The 17,020-nt window shown below is 41.8% G+C and overlaps 1 protein-coding gene across 3 annotated transcripts in view; it reads right to left on the minus strand.

Annotated features, from left to right (window-relative positions):
- pkdcca (protein kinase domain containing, cytoplasmic a) overlaps nucleotides 1-16,639 on the minus strand; it is a 57,048-nt gene extending 40,409 nt beyond the window's left edge. The window contains exons 1-3 of one of the 3 annotated variants that reach the window (XM_043695709.1): nucleotides 15,248-16,631; nucleotides 4,902-5,024; nucleotides 2,036-2,307 (exon numbers count right to left, since the gene is read on the minus strand). In XM_043695709.1, the coding sequence (XP_043551644.1) occupies nucleotides 2,036-2,307; nucleotides 4,902-5,024; nucleotides 15,248-15,961 (1,109 nt within the window). In that variant the 5' untranslated portion in view covers nucleotides 15,962-16,631. Of the gene's footprint in view, nucleotides 1-2,035; nucleotides 2,308-4,901; nucleotides 5,025-15,247 lie in introns of all 3 variants that reach the window. The other 2 variants (XM_043695708.1, XM_043695710.1) reach the window with 2 other exon arrangements.
- Nucleotides 16,640-17,020: the final 381 nt, after the last annotated feature.

A 17,020-nucleotide genomic window follows, 5' to 3' on the forward strand; every position in this document is an offset into this window, starting at 1 on the left:
TGCAAATGTGCACACTCATCCTGACTCTAATTGAATCAAAGCACCATAACCAGAGTAAAATACTGACTCCACCACTGGAAATTCCTGATGAAGGGTCGTGCCTGAAATGTTGATTCTCCTGCTCCTCAGATGCTGCCTGACCTGCTGTGCTTTTCTAGCACCACACTCTCGAATCTGACCTCCAACATCTGCAGTCCTCATTTTCTCCTAAAATACTGACTTGCATACTTAAATAGCATTCCATTAGTTTAATGTGGTTGAGTGCTTGCTCACTTTCAGTCTAAAACTAGTATCCGTTAAAGGCATTGTTCTAATCCCAATTGTCCTCTGCTCGTTTTTCAGGTGAAAATAAGCAGATGTTTGGCAATTGAAAATGGGACCCATTATGATATGGGGGTGGCACAGTGGCACAGTGGTTAGCACTGCTGCCTCACAGCGCCTGAGACCCGGGTTCAATTCCCATCTCAGGCGACTGACTGTGTGGAGTTTGCACGTTCTCCCCGTGTCTGCGTGGGTTTCCTCCGGGTGCTCCGGTTTCCTCCCACAGTCCAAAGATGTGCAGGTCAGGTGAATTGGCCATGCTAAATTGCCCGTAGTGTTAGGTTAGGGGTATGGGTGGGTTGCGCTTCGGCGGGTCAGTGTGGACTTGTTGGGCCGAAGGGCCTATTTCCACACTGTAATGTAATCTAATCTAATCTAATATGACACATTACGTAGAGCGAATAGTCAAATTGTCAACACCATAGAACCAATGATTAGTCTTTAAATTAGGCTCTAGAACATTACATTTGCTTTGGACTAAACATGTTTTATCACCATGCAATGATTTCCACATTAGAATTACAAAGGAAAAAAAAACGTTACTTTCATGATCTCAAAGCATCTCAAATTGCTTATTAACCAATTAAATACTTCAGAATTTCTATAACATAGGAAACACTGCAACAGACTTAGAGAAAGTAAGTTCCCACAAACTGGGGTGAAGTAAACACATTATTGGCTTTCGGTGTAGGTTAAGGGAAAGATGTTGGACAAGACACTGGGAGAACACCCCCGCTCTTCCTTGAATCACACTGTTACATCAATATGCAAGGGCAGACAGACCTTCCCTTTCAACATCTGCGCAACTCCACCATTGGAGATTATGTGCTCAAGTCTCTGATACTGTTTCCTGTTTATGAAAGAAGCTAGGTATATCAGCAAACCACTTACAGCCATTTATTGCAGTGTGATAGTATCTTCAGTTCATTACTAGGTAATTGGTGTTGAATTTATTTTTAATCCCTACGTAATATTCAAGAATGATGCCCTGGGAGATGTCGCTTTTAATCAATATTATTCTCAACTCCAGACACAATTCCACCCTCAGACTCACTTTCTACCATTTCCACAGCCGCTTTGTGGTAATTCAAGGAAATAAGAACATTTGGCAGCAGTTTCTTTAATGGTTTCTAGTTACAGAATGTGCATGCCCATGTTCTACTTACCACGTGAATTCAACAATCTTACGTGCAGTGAAATTCAATATATTGATCCCATAACATCTTGAAGGGCCAGGTTTCTGTCCTCCAGTATCTGTAACATCTTGTAACATTCTCATAGCAATGCTCGTCTTAGTGGCTAAGTGATGCTTTGTGTAGCTTGTATATTTCTGAAAGGAACTGAATGGGGCAAACTATATCTATCTGTAAAGATTAGAATAAATTGGTCATTTAACACTTTTTCTGTTATTGTCAAGATTATGACTGAACTGTATAAAAACATTGGGATGATTGCAAACTCTCTCACTATTCATTGTTTTTTTTCTCTTGTCATAATAAACACTAAGCCCATATCAGACTGCATCATGTTTGGACATATTATCCCTTCTGAGAACCACAGAATGAAGTCAATTACACATGTTCTTTACAAAGTGGAATGTAGTTTCAAAGCAATTTTGCATAGTGATGAAACTGACAAACAGGCGGTTTCAGACAATAGCAGAAGTTGCAATCTGAGCTCTGCTGACACGTTCAGCAGTGAAAGAAGCAATTACCTATATGCATTGTAGAGATTCCGCTTTTCGTTCATGTTTTGGCATCTGCCCTCCAAGGAGCATATTAAAGTGAAATTTCGGGCTGGAAATTCCATAAAACAGTCACTGTTGCTTGAGCAGGGTGTGTCACTGATACTGGCATCATCCAAATCTGTCACTTTTAGTTCACCATCAACAATAACAAATTGTCGAGGACGAAAGTCCAACAAAGTCACTGAGCCAAGAGGTGAATGGGCCAAATAGTGTAGTAAACGTATCAAACTCAAACATATCTGCAATGAAAACAGCGCAAGGTACAATTAGCTTCAGTTTTAAAAAGATCCAAAAGACAGAGCTCTGCAAAATATACTCTCACATACTGTCCATTTAACAATAATATATAAGGAGAAAGTTCAACGGAAATGAATTATATATGAAAAACAAACTGGCCAACATGATTGATTTTCTTAGACTTTCCATGCCTTCACACCTACATGTTCAGTTTTGGTTTCTCTCTGTTGTTACAATCAATGTCTCTTGCTGCAATCCATTTCTTTCAATGCCACTGCACAATAACACACAGTCCAGAAAATGGCATTTCCTAGGAACTAGTCTGTATCTCATGCAAGTAGTTTACTCTTTAAATAGGAATGTCAATAAGTTATTCTGCTACATACAGCTGAGTCAATTTCTGTCCTCACTTGCAATGTATTTAGCTACATTAGGCAGTGATCAAAAACCCTGGAATCTGAACTGATGGTCTGGCTAAGACTGGTTACTTTAGCACAGACTGCAAATTGGACCTGAGACATATTGCTCAGTTCAGAAGACAATTTCAAGCTGTGTTTTCATATCACACTTTTATATCATTTAGCATCTTTAAACACAAAGTGTAGTATGGCAGTACAACAGAGGAAAGTTCACTATATTTACACTACACAAAAGAACAGACACATTTAATGAATCTGAGAAGTGGTGTAATTTCAAGAGTCTGAGGTCTTTGATTTATTTGACAGCTTGCAATTCAAGTTAATTTGTACTTTTTGGGAAGTAAAATAATATGCTATGGAAGGAATAGCAAGAAGACAAACCACTGTAGGGCTAGTCTTCTAGTAAGAGACCTAGTAAGAGATAGCTCTTTAATGTTCTTAGTAACACCAATAAATGAATGGAGAACTCAAAGTAATCTGTACTTGATTACATCAAAACATTGGCTCATTTAATGAAACAACTAACATTTGCTTTTGGTTTCATATAAGGGAGCTTTTTTTGGGTCGCCAAAACAAAACGCTATCTCCCCCAAGCTGGGACTTCCTGCACTTGTGAATAGTGCCTTCCAGAAGAGATCTGAAGACTACCATTGACGGTAGCAATGTCTGTCCACTGGATGGGCTTGCCACCCTGACTGAGAAGATAGGAGGCTTACCTTGGGGAGAAAATCAAAGAGAAAATAAAGAATTATTTTCTAACAGTAAGAAAACAAATGAAATTTATCTTTGTCTTTTTTCCTCATGCCCTGAAAATTGCAAAATCTCAGTTGAGAAAGGTACATATTAGGCAGAGTGAAAGAACTAAAGTTAATGGATATTATTCATGGCAAATACAAAACGGATCTCTCTTTCCAAGTTGCTTGTTGTGTTTGAGACTTGTCCCTTTCTGGGTAATTTTATGTAGCATTCAAAGACCTGAGCCTCTGTTAACATAGAAAATTCGGGAGTATGTTGGCACTAAGAGAGGTAGGAAAGTAGGTCATGAAGAGGACATTAGAAGACTACAAAGAGATAAGTCAGTGAGCAAAGCTCAGGCATATGGAATATAATGTCAGAAAATGCGAAATTGTTCATTTTGGCTGTAAGAATGAGAAGGAAGCAATTAACAAAATGGTGAGAGATTGCAGTGCTCTGAGATGCAGAGGGGACCTCAATGTCCTAGTGCATGAATCATAACATATTAGGATGCAGGTACAAGAAATTATTAAAATTGTTAAAATGTTACCATTTATTGCAAGGAGAATTGAATGTAAAATTAGAAAGGTTATGCTTCAGTCATATAGGTAATTGCTGAAAATATTTGAAGAACTGTTGCCTCCTTATTTAAGTAAGGATGTTAATGATTGGAATCGTTGGGAGAAAGTTTTGGACAGGCAAGATTATATCCATTGGAATTCAGAGGTGTACAAAAACCTGATTAAAATATATAAGATCTTGAGAGATCTTGACAGGATGGATGTGGAAAGGATGTTTCCTTGTGTCGGAGAATCTAAAACCAGGTGTCACTATTTCAAAAGGGAGTCTCCCATTTACGACAGATTATTTTTTCTTCATGGGATGTCATGAGCTGGGAAGTCTCTTTCTTAAAAGGCAATGGAAGCAGAATCTTCAGATGGGGTGTGGGCGAAACAGTATCGAGGTGGGAATGTAGAATAATCAGATCAGCCATGACCTTATTAAATGGCAGAGTAGGCTCAAGAGGCTAAGTGCCTATTCCTGCTCCTAATTTGTACATTCTTATGCGTGTACAGATATTCTGATGTTTCATGAGAAACATGGGAAAGGTACAGAAAAGCATTACTTTATTTTTAAATGTTGAAGCAATTGGAATGTTAAGTCCCAGATCCTAAACAAAACACAAGAGAAATTATCTCATTATGCTCAACCAGATGAAAATAGTTAGGTTTGGCTAACAAATGCCTGACTAATTAGAAGATTTGAAAAGGCTACCTTGTTTACCAGGCAACCTTTAATCCCAAAGAAAGAAAATTGTTTTGGAAACGAAATTCTTTTGTGGCTGAGGCATTTTCTTTCCATGCTTCCCATGCTTCCATGCTTTCCCCCCCCCCCCCCCCCCCCGCTTCCCACTCGAAGCTCCAGAGCCTCTCATTACTTACTCGGAATCTCTCCTCCCATGAAACTTGTAGAAGCTGAATCATCTCCAGTGGAGACCCAAGCTCTGTGATAGTGGTCAATGTGTCTGTGATGTCATTGCTGTCCTGATAACAGTAACCATACAGCTGCAGACACAAGGGAGGAAAGAAAACATAAGAATAGCAGAATGTTTAATTAAAAAAATGACTTTATAGAAAAGCACAGTCTACATCTAATATTGCTGCAAAATAACCAATGGGTTATCAAAGCATTATAAGCATGATATCTCGGATCTCTTATATTGTATTTAACCAATTTATTAGCACCAAAACAGACCATTTCATTCATGTACCACTGTTTTGCTCCATGAGTCAGTTCTCACCTTAGTTCATCAAACTTTTATTGCTTTCTCCCTCAGCTCTTAAAAGAAATGCTATTTATTTCATCTACTTTACTTTGTGGGAGTGAATTCCACAGTGTAACCACTAGTTAGATAGACAGACCTCTGCCTGTCAACATATTTCTATCATAAAATGCTGATAAATGTGAGCATTCTTCACTGCAGTAAAACTAAATCTCAATGAATCCAAACAGTTTCATTAAATCAAAGCAGTAGGACTGAATTTCTTGGAAATACAGCAGCTTCTGTATAGTCCTATGATTAAGATTATTTTTGCCTATGGCATGCCCTGTCACTTTTGCAGCAAAACATTTAATGAAAGATAATCAGGTCAAAGGATTTTTCATTTCCAAAACATATGGGGTTGAACTCAACTGTTCCCACCAGGTAGAAAAGCGACAGTGTAAAAGAAAATCAGATAGTTATAAAATAGATGGCAACAGTTAAACCTGACCTCAAGTAATTGTGATTTTGGTCTTTACTGTTTCATGAATTTAGTTGCTCCATCAAAGAATTAGGAATATAAACAACCTCAAACAAATTATTTTGAGGGATGGTCAGTTTTAATTTTGTCAAAGTGAGGGATGGCAGTATTTTCCCTCACTGTTTACACCTATTACAAGACTTAAGAATTAAGTAAATTACTACAAAAGTTATACATTGATTCAAACTTCATTTTCTCAACTCTAACATGTGCGTTAGCCCCAATCTCAGAACTCCTCACTTCATCAGTGTGACATTTCAATTAGCAACACCAGTTTTCTTGCAGGATCTTGAGATACTAAATTGACAGCCTGATGGTTAGTGATAAATTATGGGTAATTTGTGCTTTGCACTCACAGTGAGTTCACCACCCAACCCCCCATCATTACTATTTCCTAAAGTTTATCCTTGTACAAAGCAGAGTGCAATCTGGGATTATTATTATGGATTTGTACACAATTTGTCTCAGTGCTCTAAATGCTCACATTTATGGTAAATTCTACATAGCTCGTGGAAAGGAGTATTTTAATCAAATGTTTCATGTTTGTTTTAAAAACAGTGCATCAGCATCAACATACAAACTTGTCAGAACCAAATAAATGTGAACTGATTAAAAAGAAACAAAGTGAGAACACGAGGGATTCATACACTGCTTGCATTTCATACATAAAGTAAGATTTCAATCTAATAACATTAACTCAAGTTATTAAATAAGAAATTCAATTTGAAGAAATTTACTTTATCCAACATTCCACAAATTGCCAATTTATCACTGTTGGTTTAGCTTACGCCCAATCATATATACACTTGTGATCTTCTGTACTATACTGTGCAGTTTAACCTTTACTATTGAAAGAGAAAGCAACCCTTTCAAAATAAATTATTTTCAGTCTGACGACTGAGAATGCAGATTGGAAATTGCTTGCTGCTTTTATCTAATCATTTTAAAACTGATTCTTTTTCTTTAATCAGTTCAAGTTTGTTGCCATTTTCAAATATAACGAAGAAAATGATATTGTTCAGACAGTGTTTTTTAAAGATAAACTTGTACCTTTCTATGGTACTCTTGTTTATTTCTGAAAACAGTCCCTAGTTTTGAATATTTTACCTGTAAAATCAAAACTTTTGAATTTGCATTTTGCTAACTGGTAAATGTCCTTAATGGAATGTCTTTTTTATAGCTCTAAGCCAAACTGTATACCAAAGGTTTTCATAATAAAAACCTAAATCTTGTAGGTTTTTATATAAGTGACGACCTCAGTCCAATCTGTCACAGTCCCGGTCTCTTAAAAGTCCTTCATTCTTCTAAATAATAGTGACACAACTGCCCCTTCCCCAGAGGGGGAAAAAAGAGAAAGGTTAGCCTGACACACAAAGCTTGACAAGCTCATTGGGATGAAACACAAAGAGAGGACCTTATTAAGCTGTCATCAGTAAGTTAACAGCAAGCAAGCAACAGCCCCTTGTGAATGAATATGCAAGAAAAATGGGCCCTGTTTTGTTGTGTGAAGTGAATAACAAACAGAATCACTGGGGAGAGAATTTCTGTGTGATTCGGAAGCTGTCTTGTGCCACTCTCCAACGAGGTTTTAACACAAAAGTGAGCTTTCTTTATAATTGCACTAGGTAGAGTCATGATGTTTTCCTGAATGTTAGTGAAAATGAATATTTTATCCTGAAACATATACACAGGATAAAAATGGGTGAGGTACCTTGGAAAATGCTTTAGCCTATAAATGACAAAATCAGTAATAACAATTTTGAGCTGTTACTGTTCATTTTATTTATCTCATGATATATATAAAGCTCAATAGGTGGTACAGAGGAGAGCAACAAGAATGTACTAAAATATTTTAGACTGAGAATCTAGCTCTTCAAAGATTTGACAGAGTAAGATATAAGTAGATCAAGGTAAGATGGTCAAAATAGATTGCAATGGAACTAAGGAGCATGCCTAGAAAATACTTAGATATTAGATTAGATTGCTGAGAACAGGTTGATCTTCTCTGGCTGGCTCCTCATGGAAGTGGTAAGAATGGAAATGCTGTGCTCCTTGAAAATTTCTTGCTGATGGAGAACGTTGGAGCACAGCATTTCTAATTTGGATAAGAATAGCCCACAGATTTTCTGAGATTGGTCACAAGATGTGTGTTTCTTTTCCTCCCTTACCCATGTCAATAATACTTACAGAAGGTATTGTGTGAGGACGCACCAATGAAGGGAGAAACGAGAATTTATTGTCCAGGTAACCTTTTGTTTACCCTTCAGAAGTGATCAATCCAGCGCAATTTAAACCAGAAATGATGTAAGTTCACTCCATGACTTAGCTGTTCTCAGCCAGTGAGATGCTACCAATGGCCCCTACATCTCTCAGTTGGACAGGAAGAAAGTCAACCAAGAATTCTGTTCAGAGTGCTTTGCAAGAACATGTGTCAAGGGATCAAGCCCAGGGTATTGGACAACAAGATATAGAGATTGAAAAACACGCTGTTATTGTAGAGGTAGTACATAGCATCACATGAGAACTGAGATTACAATTGCCTTCCATTGACATTGTTGGTGCACTGCAAATGGGTGACATCTTTGAAGATCTATAAAGTCCAGCATACATCTGAATTGTGATCATTCCTAATTAGCCTGAGCCTTCTCAGATACTGCACTTTGGCATGACTCATGCAGTATGTCAACCACCTGGAAAATTACCGGGAGTGAATCACATTCCCTGGCCTCAATATATCATTTTCAGGATGAGGACACTACAAGGAAAGCTGACTCTCCTTGTCCATTTGTGTTTGAAGGTCAAATATTGAAGGTGAACCTCTTGAACTGCGGCAATATATTCTATGCAATAGTTAAATACTACCGTCTGGTTTCATAAGTCATTTCAAAGGGAAATTAGTTTGTGTGGGACTGGGCGCATGTACAGGCCAGAGCAGGTAAAGGTAACAAGTTTCCTTCCATAAAAAGTATTGTTGGCCCAGTTGTGTTCTTAACGATAAACGATTTCATGTTCACGTTTACTGAGAACAGATAGTTTAACCCAAATCCAGATATTTTTAATTGAATTCAAATTCTTAATTGCTGTGATGGAATCTGAAATCCTCTGTGCTTCTGTTCAATTGTACTGCTGCAGTGAAATATACCCCCATTGACTGCTACATAATCTGGGGCAAAGCCTCTCCTATACAATTGCCTTACATGACTGGTAAGCTTTGTAACTCTAAGTCTGACTTTGAATAAAACGCTCACTTCTGAATTAATTCTATTTGCGCAGAGTAAGCTCCACGTTGATGTTCACCATTCTCCAGATCCTTCAGAAACAAAAGTATAACTTAATTGTCACTTTCTTTTACACTCACGTTAGCATCTAAAATGCAAAGTAATATTTCAATGCTTTTCACTCACATCATCTAGCATTTTGTGCATTTTCCTGAAAAATTATTAAAGGCAGCAATGGAAGCACGGCGACCTTTTCCCGTTGTTTGTAACGTTAATTGAATTGGAACAGATTCCAGGGGAAATAAATTGCAGCATGAATCAGGAGAGCTGGTTGCATGTTCATCGACTCTGCTAAATAATCCTGCTGGGCCCTATGCTTTCCCTCTTTGCATATTATGCTGCTGGAGCAAACACACTCCCGTAACAACATAAATGCTGAGAGCAGGTTCGTTCCGGGGGTCCAGGATTCTTAACAGTACCCGTTTGAATGTTGGCTAGTGAAGATAGGATTAGACTGCCTGCTGGACGGGCTCTCGCACTGTATAATTTAATTGGGCCCAGTAATCTGAGGGGCTTGAATCGCTTGCATTGCTGACCATGCACGACCACTTTGCATGGGTGCATGCTGCAAATTCAAAGAAGTTTAAGAAATATCGGTTGTACCCCTTCAGGAGCGTGTTTAGTTTCCAGCTCTCATTTGCATTTCCCCTTTATCCCAATCTCCTGCTCCTTCCCCTGTCACTGATGTAAAACAAAACATAATCTAACAAAAACTCTCTGAGCCAGCCAGCATCTTTACAATCTGTGACCCCGTGAGTTTATCCTCTTATGGGGCCAACCCCAGAGATTGAAACCACGTGCGATTAATGGGAAACCGTTATCGATCGATTGACTGGATTCAGTTTATCTCAGGTCACAAGTGTATCCCTCTGAGTTGTACTGTATCGCCCCAGTCTGTATTCAACACACACACACACAGTTCCATGTACAGGGACCCCTGCCTTTCCTATCAGAATGAACGACCCTGGAATGAAACAGAACCCGAATGAAGCTCACATAAACTTGTAATATATGTCACAGGCAGCAAGTGTAGTTCGTCTGCTTCTTTGGTTTATCACGAGTTAGTAATTAACCATTGGAGCAGCAGGGACTCTGTATACAACGCTTTCATTCAGGCGATCTGTTCTTTCCCGTCACATGGCCTGGATCGGAGGGTTACTGTATGGTGTTTCATTTCAGAGTCGGAGTCAGTCATTCTGTGGGAGTTGTGTACCGTCCATCAGCACTGCGGAAAATATCAGAACTTTTCCATCTTTTGGAAAGGGTTAACGGTGACCGTGGAGGGATTGTGACCAAAGTCCTGCCGCCGAGGGATAGAAAAATGGCAACGCCTTTAGGGCCGAATGGCCTCAACATGAAGCATCTTGCTCATTCCCACAAAAGGTGAAAGAGGGCCCAGGGCTGAGTCCCACAAACCAGCCACGATCCCTCCTCCCAAAACTGGGCAGTGACAGCGACCGCACTCAGTCGTTGGTGAACCGGAAAAGGGGGGAATGGTCAATAGTAGGACCAACGCGGAAACTGTGAGGTTAAACAGCACCTGTCATCGCAAAGAGCGAGTCCCATTCTCTTTTCCTTAGCATTTCTGCTTCTGACATTTTTTCATGTTATAAAGTTACAAGACATTCCCAAAATGAGCCCCTTAAATAAGAGATTTCTGCCTTAATCAGAATAATATTGATTCCAAATACTGAGGGAAAGTGCATGGTGTCAGGATGCGCCTTTACTGTAGTACGTGTCCTCTCCCACCCCCCACCAACCGAGCCTGATGACAGTTTCTGCCAACTTTGTACTGGCCATGCTGATGCAGTATCTGACCCAGCTTGCTTCAACTGTACCGCAGCAAGTAGCAAAACAACATGGGATGGGATCTGAATGCATCATTAACACTTTTCAGCATTAACACTCTTCACTGAGGTGCCACTTTCCACTCTGTCACGCCAGTGAACTTAGGGAACTGAGCATCAACCAGGAGGTGGCCTGTCGGTTCCGCTCATCCATCCATTCCAGGCTGCCAGCTCTGAGAGGCAAATTCTAGTCAATAAACAGAGGAATGACCACGCGTCGGGTGTCAGGAGCGGATTAACAACTGCTTTAATTAGACAGGGGGCGGTTTAGACACAAAAAAGCCTCGGTTTCTTGAAAACTAGCAAGTGCGGGCGCATATATCCAGAACTAATAGTAACGGAGTGAAATGCTTTTTACATTTCTGCATTCTTGAAATATTACTCAAGAGTGCCCTTAACAGCAAGATGCAAAAATAAGTTATTGCACTGAACATTCCTTCAGGTGCTTCACAGTAGGTCACTGACGGGGAAATTATCCATTCTTCGGCCTGTGGGAGTCCAGACGCTGAGAATTTTGGAGTTCCAGGACTTCCTTTTTTCAAAAATGCAACGAAGGAGTTAATTTACAAGGTTTTAAAAAAAAAGCCAAGACAAGGTGCAATAGTTGAAATGACAGGAGGTTAATGAGTGCGAGAGATAAAAGCTCCGAGGCCAGGGAACATTCCCTTTTAGCGTGCTCCAGCCAGTGTAATTTGTACTGGCGAAAGGTCTGCCCGTAAATCAGTGATCCGCATCAAGCGCGCTCTGTCCAATTTCAGCTCGAGCCTTTTGTTTTAATTAACCGACCTCGCGGAAACTGACATTTCCCTCCCATCAGTGACTGCGGTTTCGGGACAGCTCCCCTCCCCAGGTGGCCACCTGTTCAGGGGAAGGGAGAATGAACCGCTTCACTAAACGGCGTCAGTTCGTGTATATTTCCAGAGAGCAACTTTCCCCGAAAACCTCCTTAGTTTACCGAACGGATGGGACTTCAAATCAATCATTTTGGAAACGGCCGTCACCCTCCCTTCCCAAAGAATAGCTCGCAACATTTACTTGCAATAACAGTCGTTTAACATCGTCACAATCCACTTCGGTAAAATTTCTGGCGTTGAGTGTTCTAAAATATCCCTCCAGTGTCTGCTGAGAGACCACTGGGCATACCAGCATACAACTGGGCAGTGAACTAGAGGCAGGCCAATCTTCAATTCCCATCTAATATACTTCAACAAAGATTACTTTTTTTTAAAAAAGTCTAAGCAAAGTACAAAGTGGAATTATTTCACTGTATCGTGTCTGCGGTTTCTGATCTGCGGGTTTAGTTTTGCGTCGGTGCTTCTTGCCAGGGGAGATATAACAACGTTGAAATTGGTCGTGTTTAAAATAAATTGCAATTTGGTTTTTATTCATTCACGGGTGTCACTGGCTGGACCAGCATTGATTGCTCATCCCTCATTGCCCCCAGAGGGAAGGCAAGAGTCAACCACATTGCTGTAGGTCCAGAGTCACATGGAGACCAAATGAAATCAGGATAGCAGATTTCCTTCCCTCAAGGACATCGTGAACCAGATGGATTTTTTATGACAACGCAATCGCTATGAGAGAAGCTTATTTTATTCCATTATTGTAATGAGTTCAAATTTCATCAACTTTACTGGTGGGATTCGAGCTCATGTTCCCAAAGCATTAACCTGAGGGTCTGAATTATTAGTCCAGTGACTTTATCACTACAATCCAGCCCCACAATTCAGATAGAATATGAGAGACTGCCTTACTGGTGAACAGACAGCACAATAAGCCTGAGAGTAGTGAATAGGCCGCAGCAGCATTAAGTGATAATGTGTTCTGAAGAAGGGTCACTGGACCAGAGACGTTAACTCTGCTTTCTCTCCACAGATGCTGCCAGACCTGCTGCGTTTCTCCAGCAACGTTTGTTCAATTCAGTCATTGCTTAATTAACTGGGCTCGACTTCTTTTAAAGCAACTATGAACTTTACTCAGTGCACAAGCAAACAAAATAGAAATTGCTGGATAATTTCAGCAGGTGCATTCAGTATCTGTGGTGAGACAGCAGAGTTAACGTTTCGGGTCTAGAGGTCGTTCAGAATATCACTGAATGTTGTTGTGGGGGTGCGCCTGTTCACTACTCTCAGACTTATTTGTACATCAGCCATGCAATCTATCTTCTTCTACCTAGCCTTTGGAGACTCTGATAATCAGGCGTGATTTTCTCCCAAAATACAATACAAAGATTGGCTCATTGAGGGTCTTTTCTTCCCTGGAAGTCCACTTTCAATTCACACTGACCGACTACCCTCACGGCCCGGCGGCTGCTGGCTAATCTTTACAGGGTCACATTTGATGTGTTTAATCTGGGAGCGGCGGGCAGAGCTGGAGAGTCGGGCGAGTGCAACAGTTACTGGCGAGTTGAAATTCGGCCTGTCATTTTAAGTACACTGATGTGAGGAGCGGGGCTGGAAATTAGATTTGTCATAGCCCCAGAGGACAACATTTTGCTTGGACATTTTAGATAACAACATCTAACCACACACACAATATTATTACTGTGAGCAATTGCAATGGTAAAAGCAGCTTCGCCCAGAAAAGTACGGCTTTCTTCTCGAGATTAAACCTTCTTGCCGGTGAGGGGACACATTTCTATTTGAAGTCGGCTTCAACCCTGGGCGGTTTGGACAAGGCTTAAGGGAGGGACCTCCTCTAAACAAAACAGAATTTCCCTATTCTGTTGCACATTACACGTTAAATTGGGCACCTCACAAAATCCCTCACCCTAATAAAGATCCGAAAAACGGTTACTATAGGAACTGGACCAACAGCATCTAACACCTCTTACAAGTGGGAACATAAATTCATTTGTCTCAAGCCCCACACCCCACAATAAATTCTTGACTGTGTGTGTACGAAAATAATGTTCCTGTTGTGTCATCTGATTGAGAGTATAGTCCTCCGACTATGCACAAACATCTTCAGAAAGCCATCGCATTCCAGTTGTGTTAGAGGGTAAATGGTATGGAACAATCTCGTCCTGCCTATTGAAAGCAGTCGGGCAACGAAGGATTGAATTGAAGGGCTGAATAGACGCGAGTCTGTTTTACAAATCTGTGAAAGTGAATTAAGCCTCGAGAGAGAGACAGACAGGCAGCCCCTCTGCGCTGGACTCCAAACAGGTAATCTAACAAATTCCCTGAAAATTGCACGGATAATGCACCAGATCTATTTGCATAATATCTGCGTGCTTCTAAAACCGGTCATTGGGCACGTGGTGAGGAGTGAAGCGCTTGGCTTTATACTCTGAGCAATGTTTGAAAATACAGCGTGATTTTGATTTTAAAGTGCTGCCGAGCCTGCCTTTTAGCATCAATTGCATTGCAGCCCGTTGGGGCGAACGCCGCAGCAAATGATTCACTGATTTCCACTGGAAGCTGAAATAACCTGCGCAAGCCCGGTTCGGACCCCGGCGATTAAAACCAAATCGACTCCAAAATTCAGGCAGCGACAGTCGGAGCCACACTGCGGCCGCTTTTAACTCGGCCGGTTCAAAGGGAGGACTCTGCGCACACAGCGCTGGCAATGTAGCCCACATTCTCAGCCAAAGACTGCGTAAACGGGGAGTGAATCTCTGGTGTTCGCCAGGAATCTTTGAAGGAAAACCAGGCAGCAGACTGCAACTGTAAGGAGGGCGTTCAGCCCATCTCCTCGGGTAGCTCCTCCGTAAAAGACTATCTTCCGTCTCCCCTCCAACCCCATCTCTTCACTCTCAACAATTACAAAACTCGAGAAGGAATTATTTCCTAAAGGTCACGTTATAACACTATGACACAATCTGCTCAGAGTAAGGCAGCAAGTGGAGAACGAAAAGTTTTAGCTTAACTTAAGTTCAAAATCTTATATTCATTCGGGAAAAAAAATAAAATTTCAGCGCAGACTTGCTTTTGCAGGACTTTTAAAAGTGAATTCCTGCTGAGAAGCATGTTAACATCGCCACTTAATTCGACAATCACATTATGATCTGAAACGATGCCGAATGACCGGTCTTAGTATTGGACCGGCTCAAATACCGTGAAAAATCCAACCCACTGGCACACTCACGTGAGATAAATATCTTTAATGAACTGAGATGTTAGTGCTTTCGCATTCACCGTGAATGACTGAAAACAATGCCGGGATAGCAATGTTGTCATGAAGTGCTCTGTATATTTTCCACGCGTACATTGAACCAACAAAGATCAGACAGTTGGATGGCTTTTCAAAAACGACTCTCTGAGCAAAGAAATCATTCCTCAAATAAACCGAATCTTTTCTGTTGTCCCAGCAATAAATTGCTCCAATAAGTTACTGATGGACAGTGCCTGTCACTTACCTTCAGAATGTTTGAGTGCTGCAGCCGTTGTAAAAGTGTCATCTCTTTGACAAGTTTGTACGAAGCTAGTCTGTAGCAATCTTCCAGTGCCCCGTACTGCTTGACACAGTTCTCCATGTCGTGTCCTCCAAAGTCCACTGACTTTAAGGCCACTGCCAGCGTTTCATTCAGGACCGCTTTGTATACTGCTTTAGTGTAGCCTGAGCCTAAATAATGGACACTGCTCGCGTTATTAATATCCGGACAGCCCAGGGGAAGCGAATGGAACCGAATTGGGCTGCTGGAGGCGAAGGTACTTTCTCCAGGCGCAGTCAGCGGCCGGTTCTTCTGGAAACCGGGGTGTCTCTGTGGTTGCGGCTGATGCTGGGGCTGCAGTTGGTCGGGGGAGCTGTTCTGTGCGAGGTCCATCAGGCGCCTCTCTAGTGGTCTGGCGAGCCTCCCTGCAGCCGCCCTGGAGCCAGGCTGCTGCCGATAGCGGACAACCTCCTGGTACCTTTCTCTCAGTTGCTTCAACAGGTCTTGGTCGGTCACCCGGTTGAAGTATGTGGACGGGGCAATGCTGAGGTGGTCTTGCTCTGGTCCCTCGAAACGGTGCTGCTGCTGCTGCTGCTGTTGGTGATGGTCAAATCCAGGGATAAATAACAAATTCAGTAAAGTGCCCAGGAAGAATGAACAGCAAAACCCAGCGGCGATGGCAATCTTTCTGCGTTTCATCTCGTTGATGAATCTGCGAAAGGACTTTGCGTGAAGCACTATGCAAAGCGGCTGTTTGAAACTGGAGTTTTCACATTGTACAGTAAAATTTCTACCCTGCAGGGAAGATAACACTTGAGGGATTTTTTTTTCTTTCCTATGATGTATTCTTCACATTGGTTGCTTCCCCTCGGCTCCCCCCTCCCACCCCCCCAAATCTTGATAAGCAAAGCTGCGTGACGCATGCTGATTGACAGGGTTGCAGGAGCCAGGCGGGATGCCCGCGCGCGGCACCATGGGGGTTGGAGTCCTTCCACTTCATCCGCTGAGGACCCGGGCCGCACGGGACTACAGGTCCCAGAGTACACCGTGACCCACCCCCGCACGGGGGCTCAGCACAAGGAAACCGAGCGATAGGTATGCCGCCCACAACACTGATCTCAACCAATCAAAGCGTACATGCCGCCCATGTCCGGCGTTTATTGGCTGCTTCATGTGCCAACCATTCGGCTATTTATAATGCCGTGTTTGGCCCCGCCCCGCCAGGTTGCGCACGTGACAAATACGAGCGCAGATCCCGCCCACGCTGCTGGGAATATGAATGAGTGGCGTGATTGGCAATGACACGGTTATCCATCAAGCGCACATTACCTCGCTATTAGCGACTAATTAACAAATGCAATCATGTTTCAAATTCTGGAGGAGCCGGAAAGAGGCAAAACATAATAAATGTTTTGATTAGTGCGATAATTGATGAATGGTAACAAACGAAGGGCGCGCAAACCTGGACATCATAAGGCAGCTTTTCATCCAGGTTATTCATTACTGTTGTCAGCAAATGTTACAGTTTACTCGCTGAAACGTCTGTTTAAAGTCAATGGGTCATGCGGGATAACTTACCACTTGCAAGCCTCATCCAGTCGGCAACATTTGAAGCCCACCGTATGATCTGGCTTATGTAACCATTCCCACCCCCGCTGAATCCTGTTTCCGAGTTTTTTTCCTAGTAGCGCCGATGCTATTATCGGGGAGCTCGAAGCAATAGCGCTTTAAGAAAAGGGAAAGCAGGAGTCGCTGTGC

Source organism: Chiloscyllium plagiosum, chromosome 9 (assembly GCF_004010195.1).
Source record: "Chiloscyllium plagiosum isolate BGI_BamShark_2017 chromosome 9, ASM401019v2, whole genome shotgun sequence".
Lineage (NCBI taxonomy): Eukaryota > Metazoa > Chordata > Chondrichthyes > Orectolobiformes > Hemiscylliidae > Chiloscyllium > Chiloscyllium plagiosum.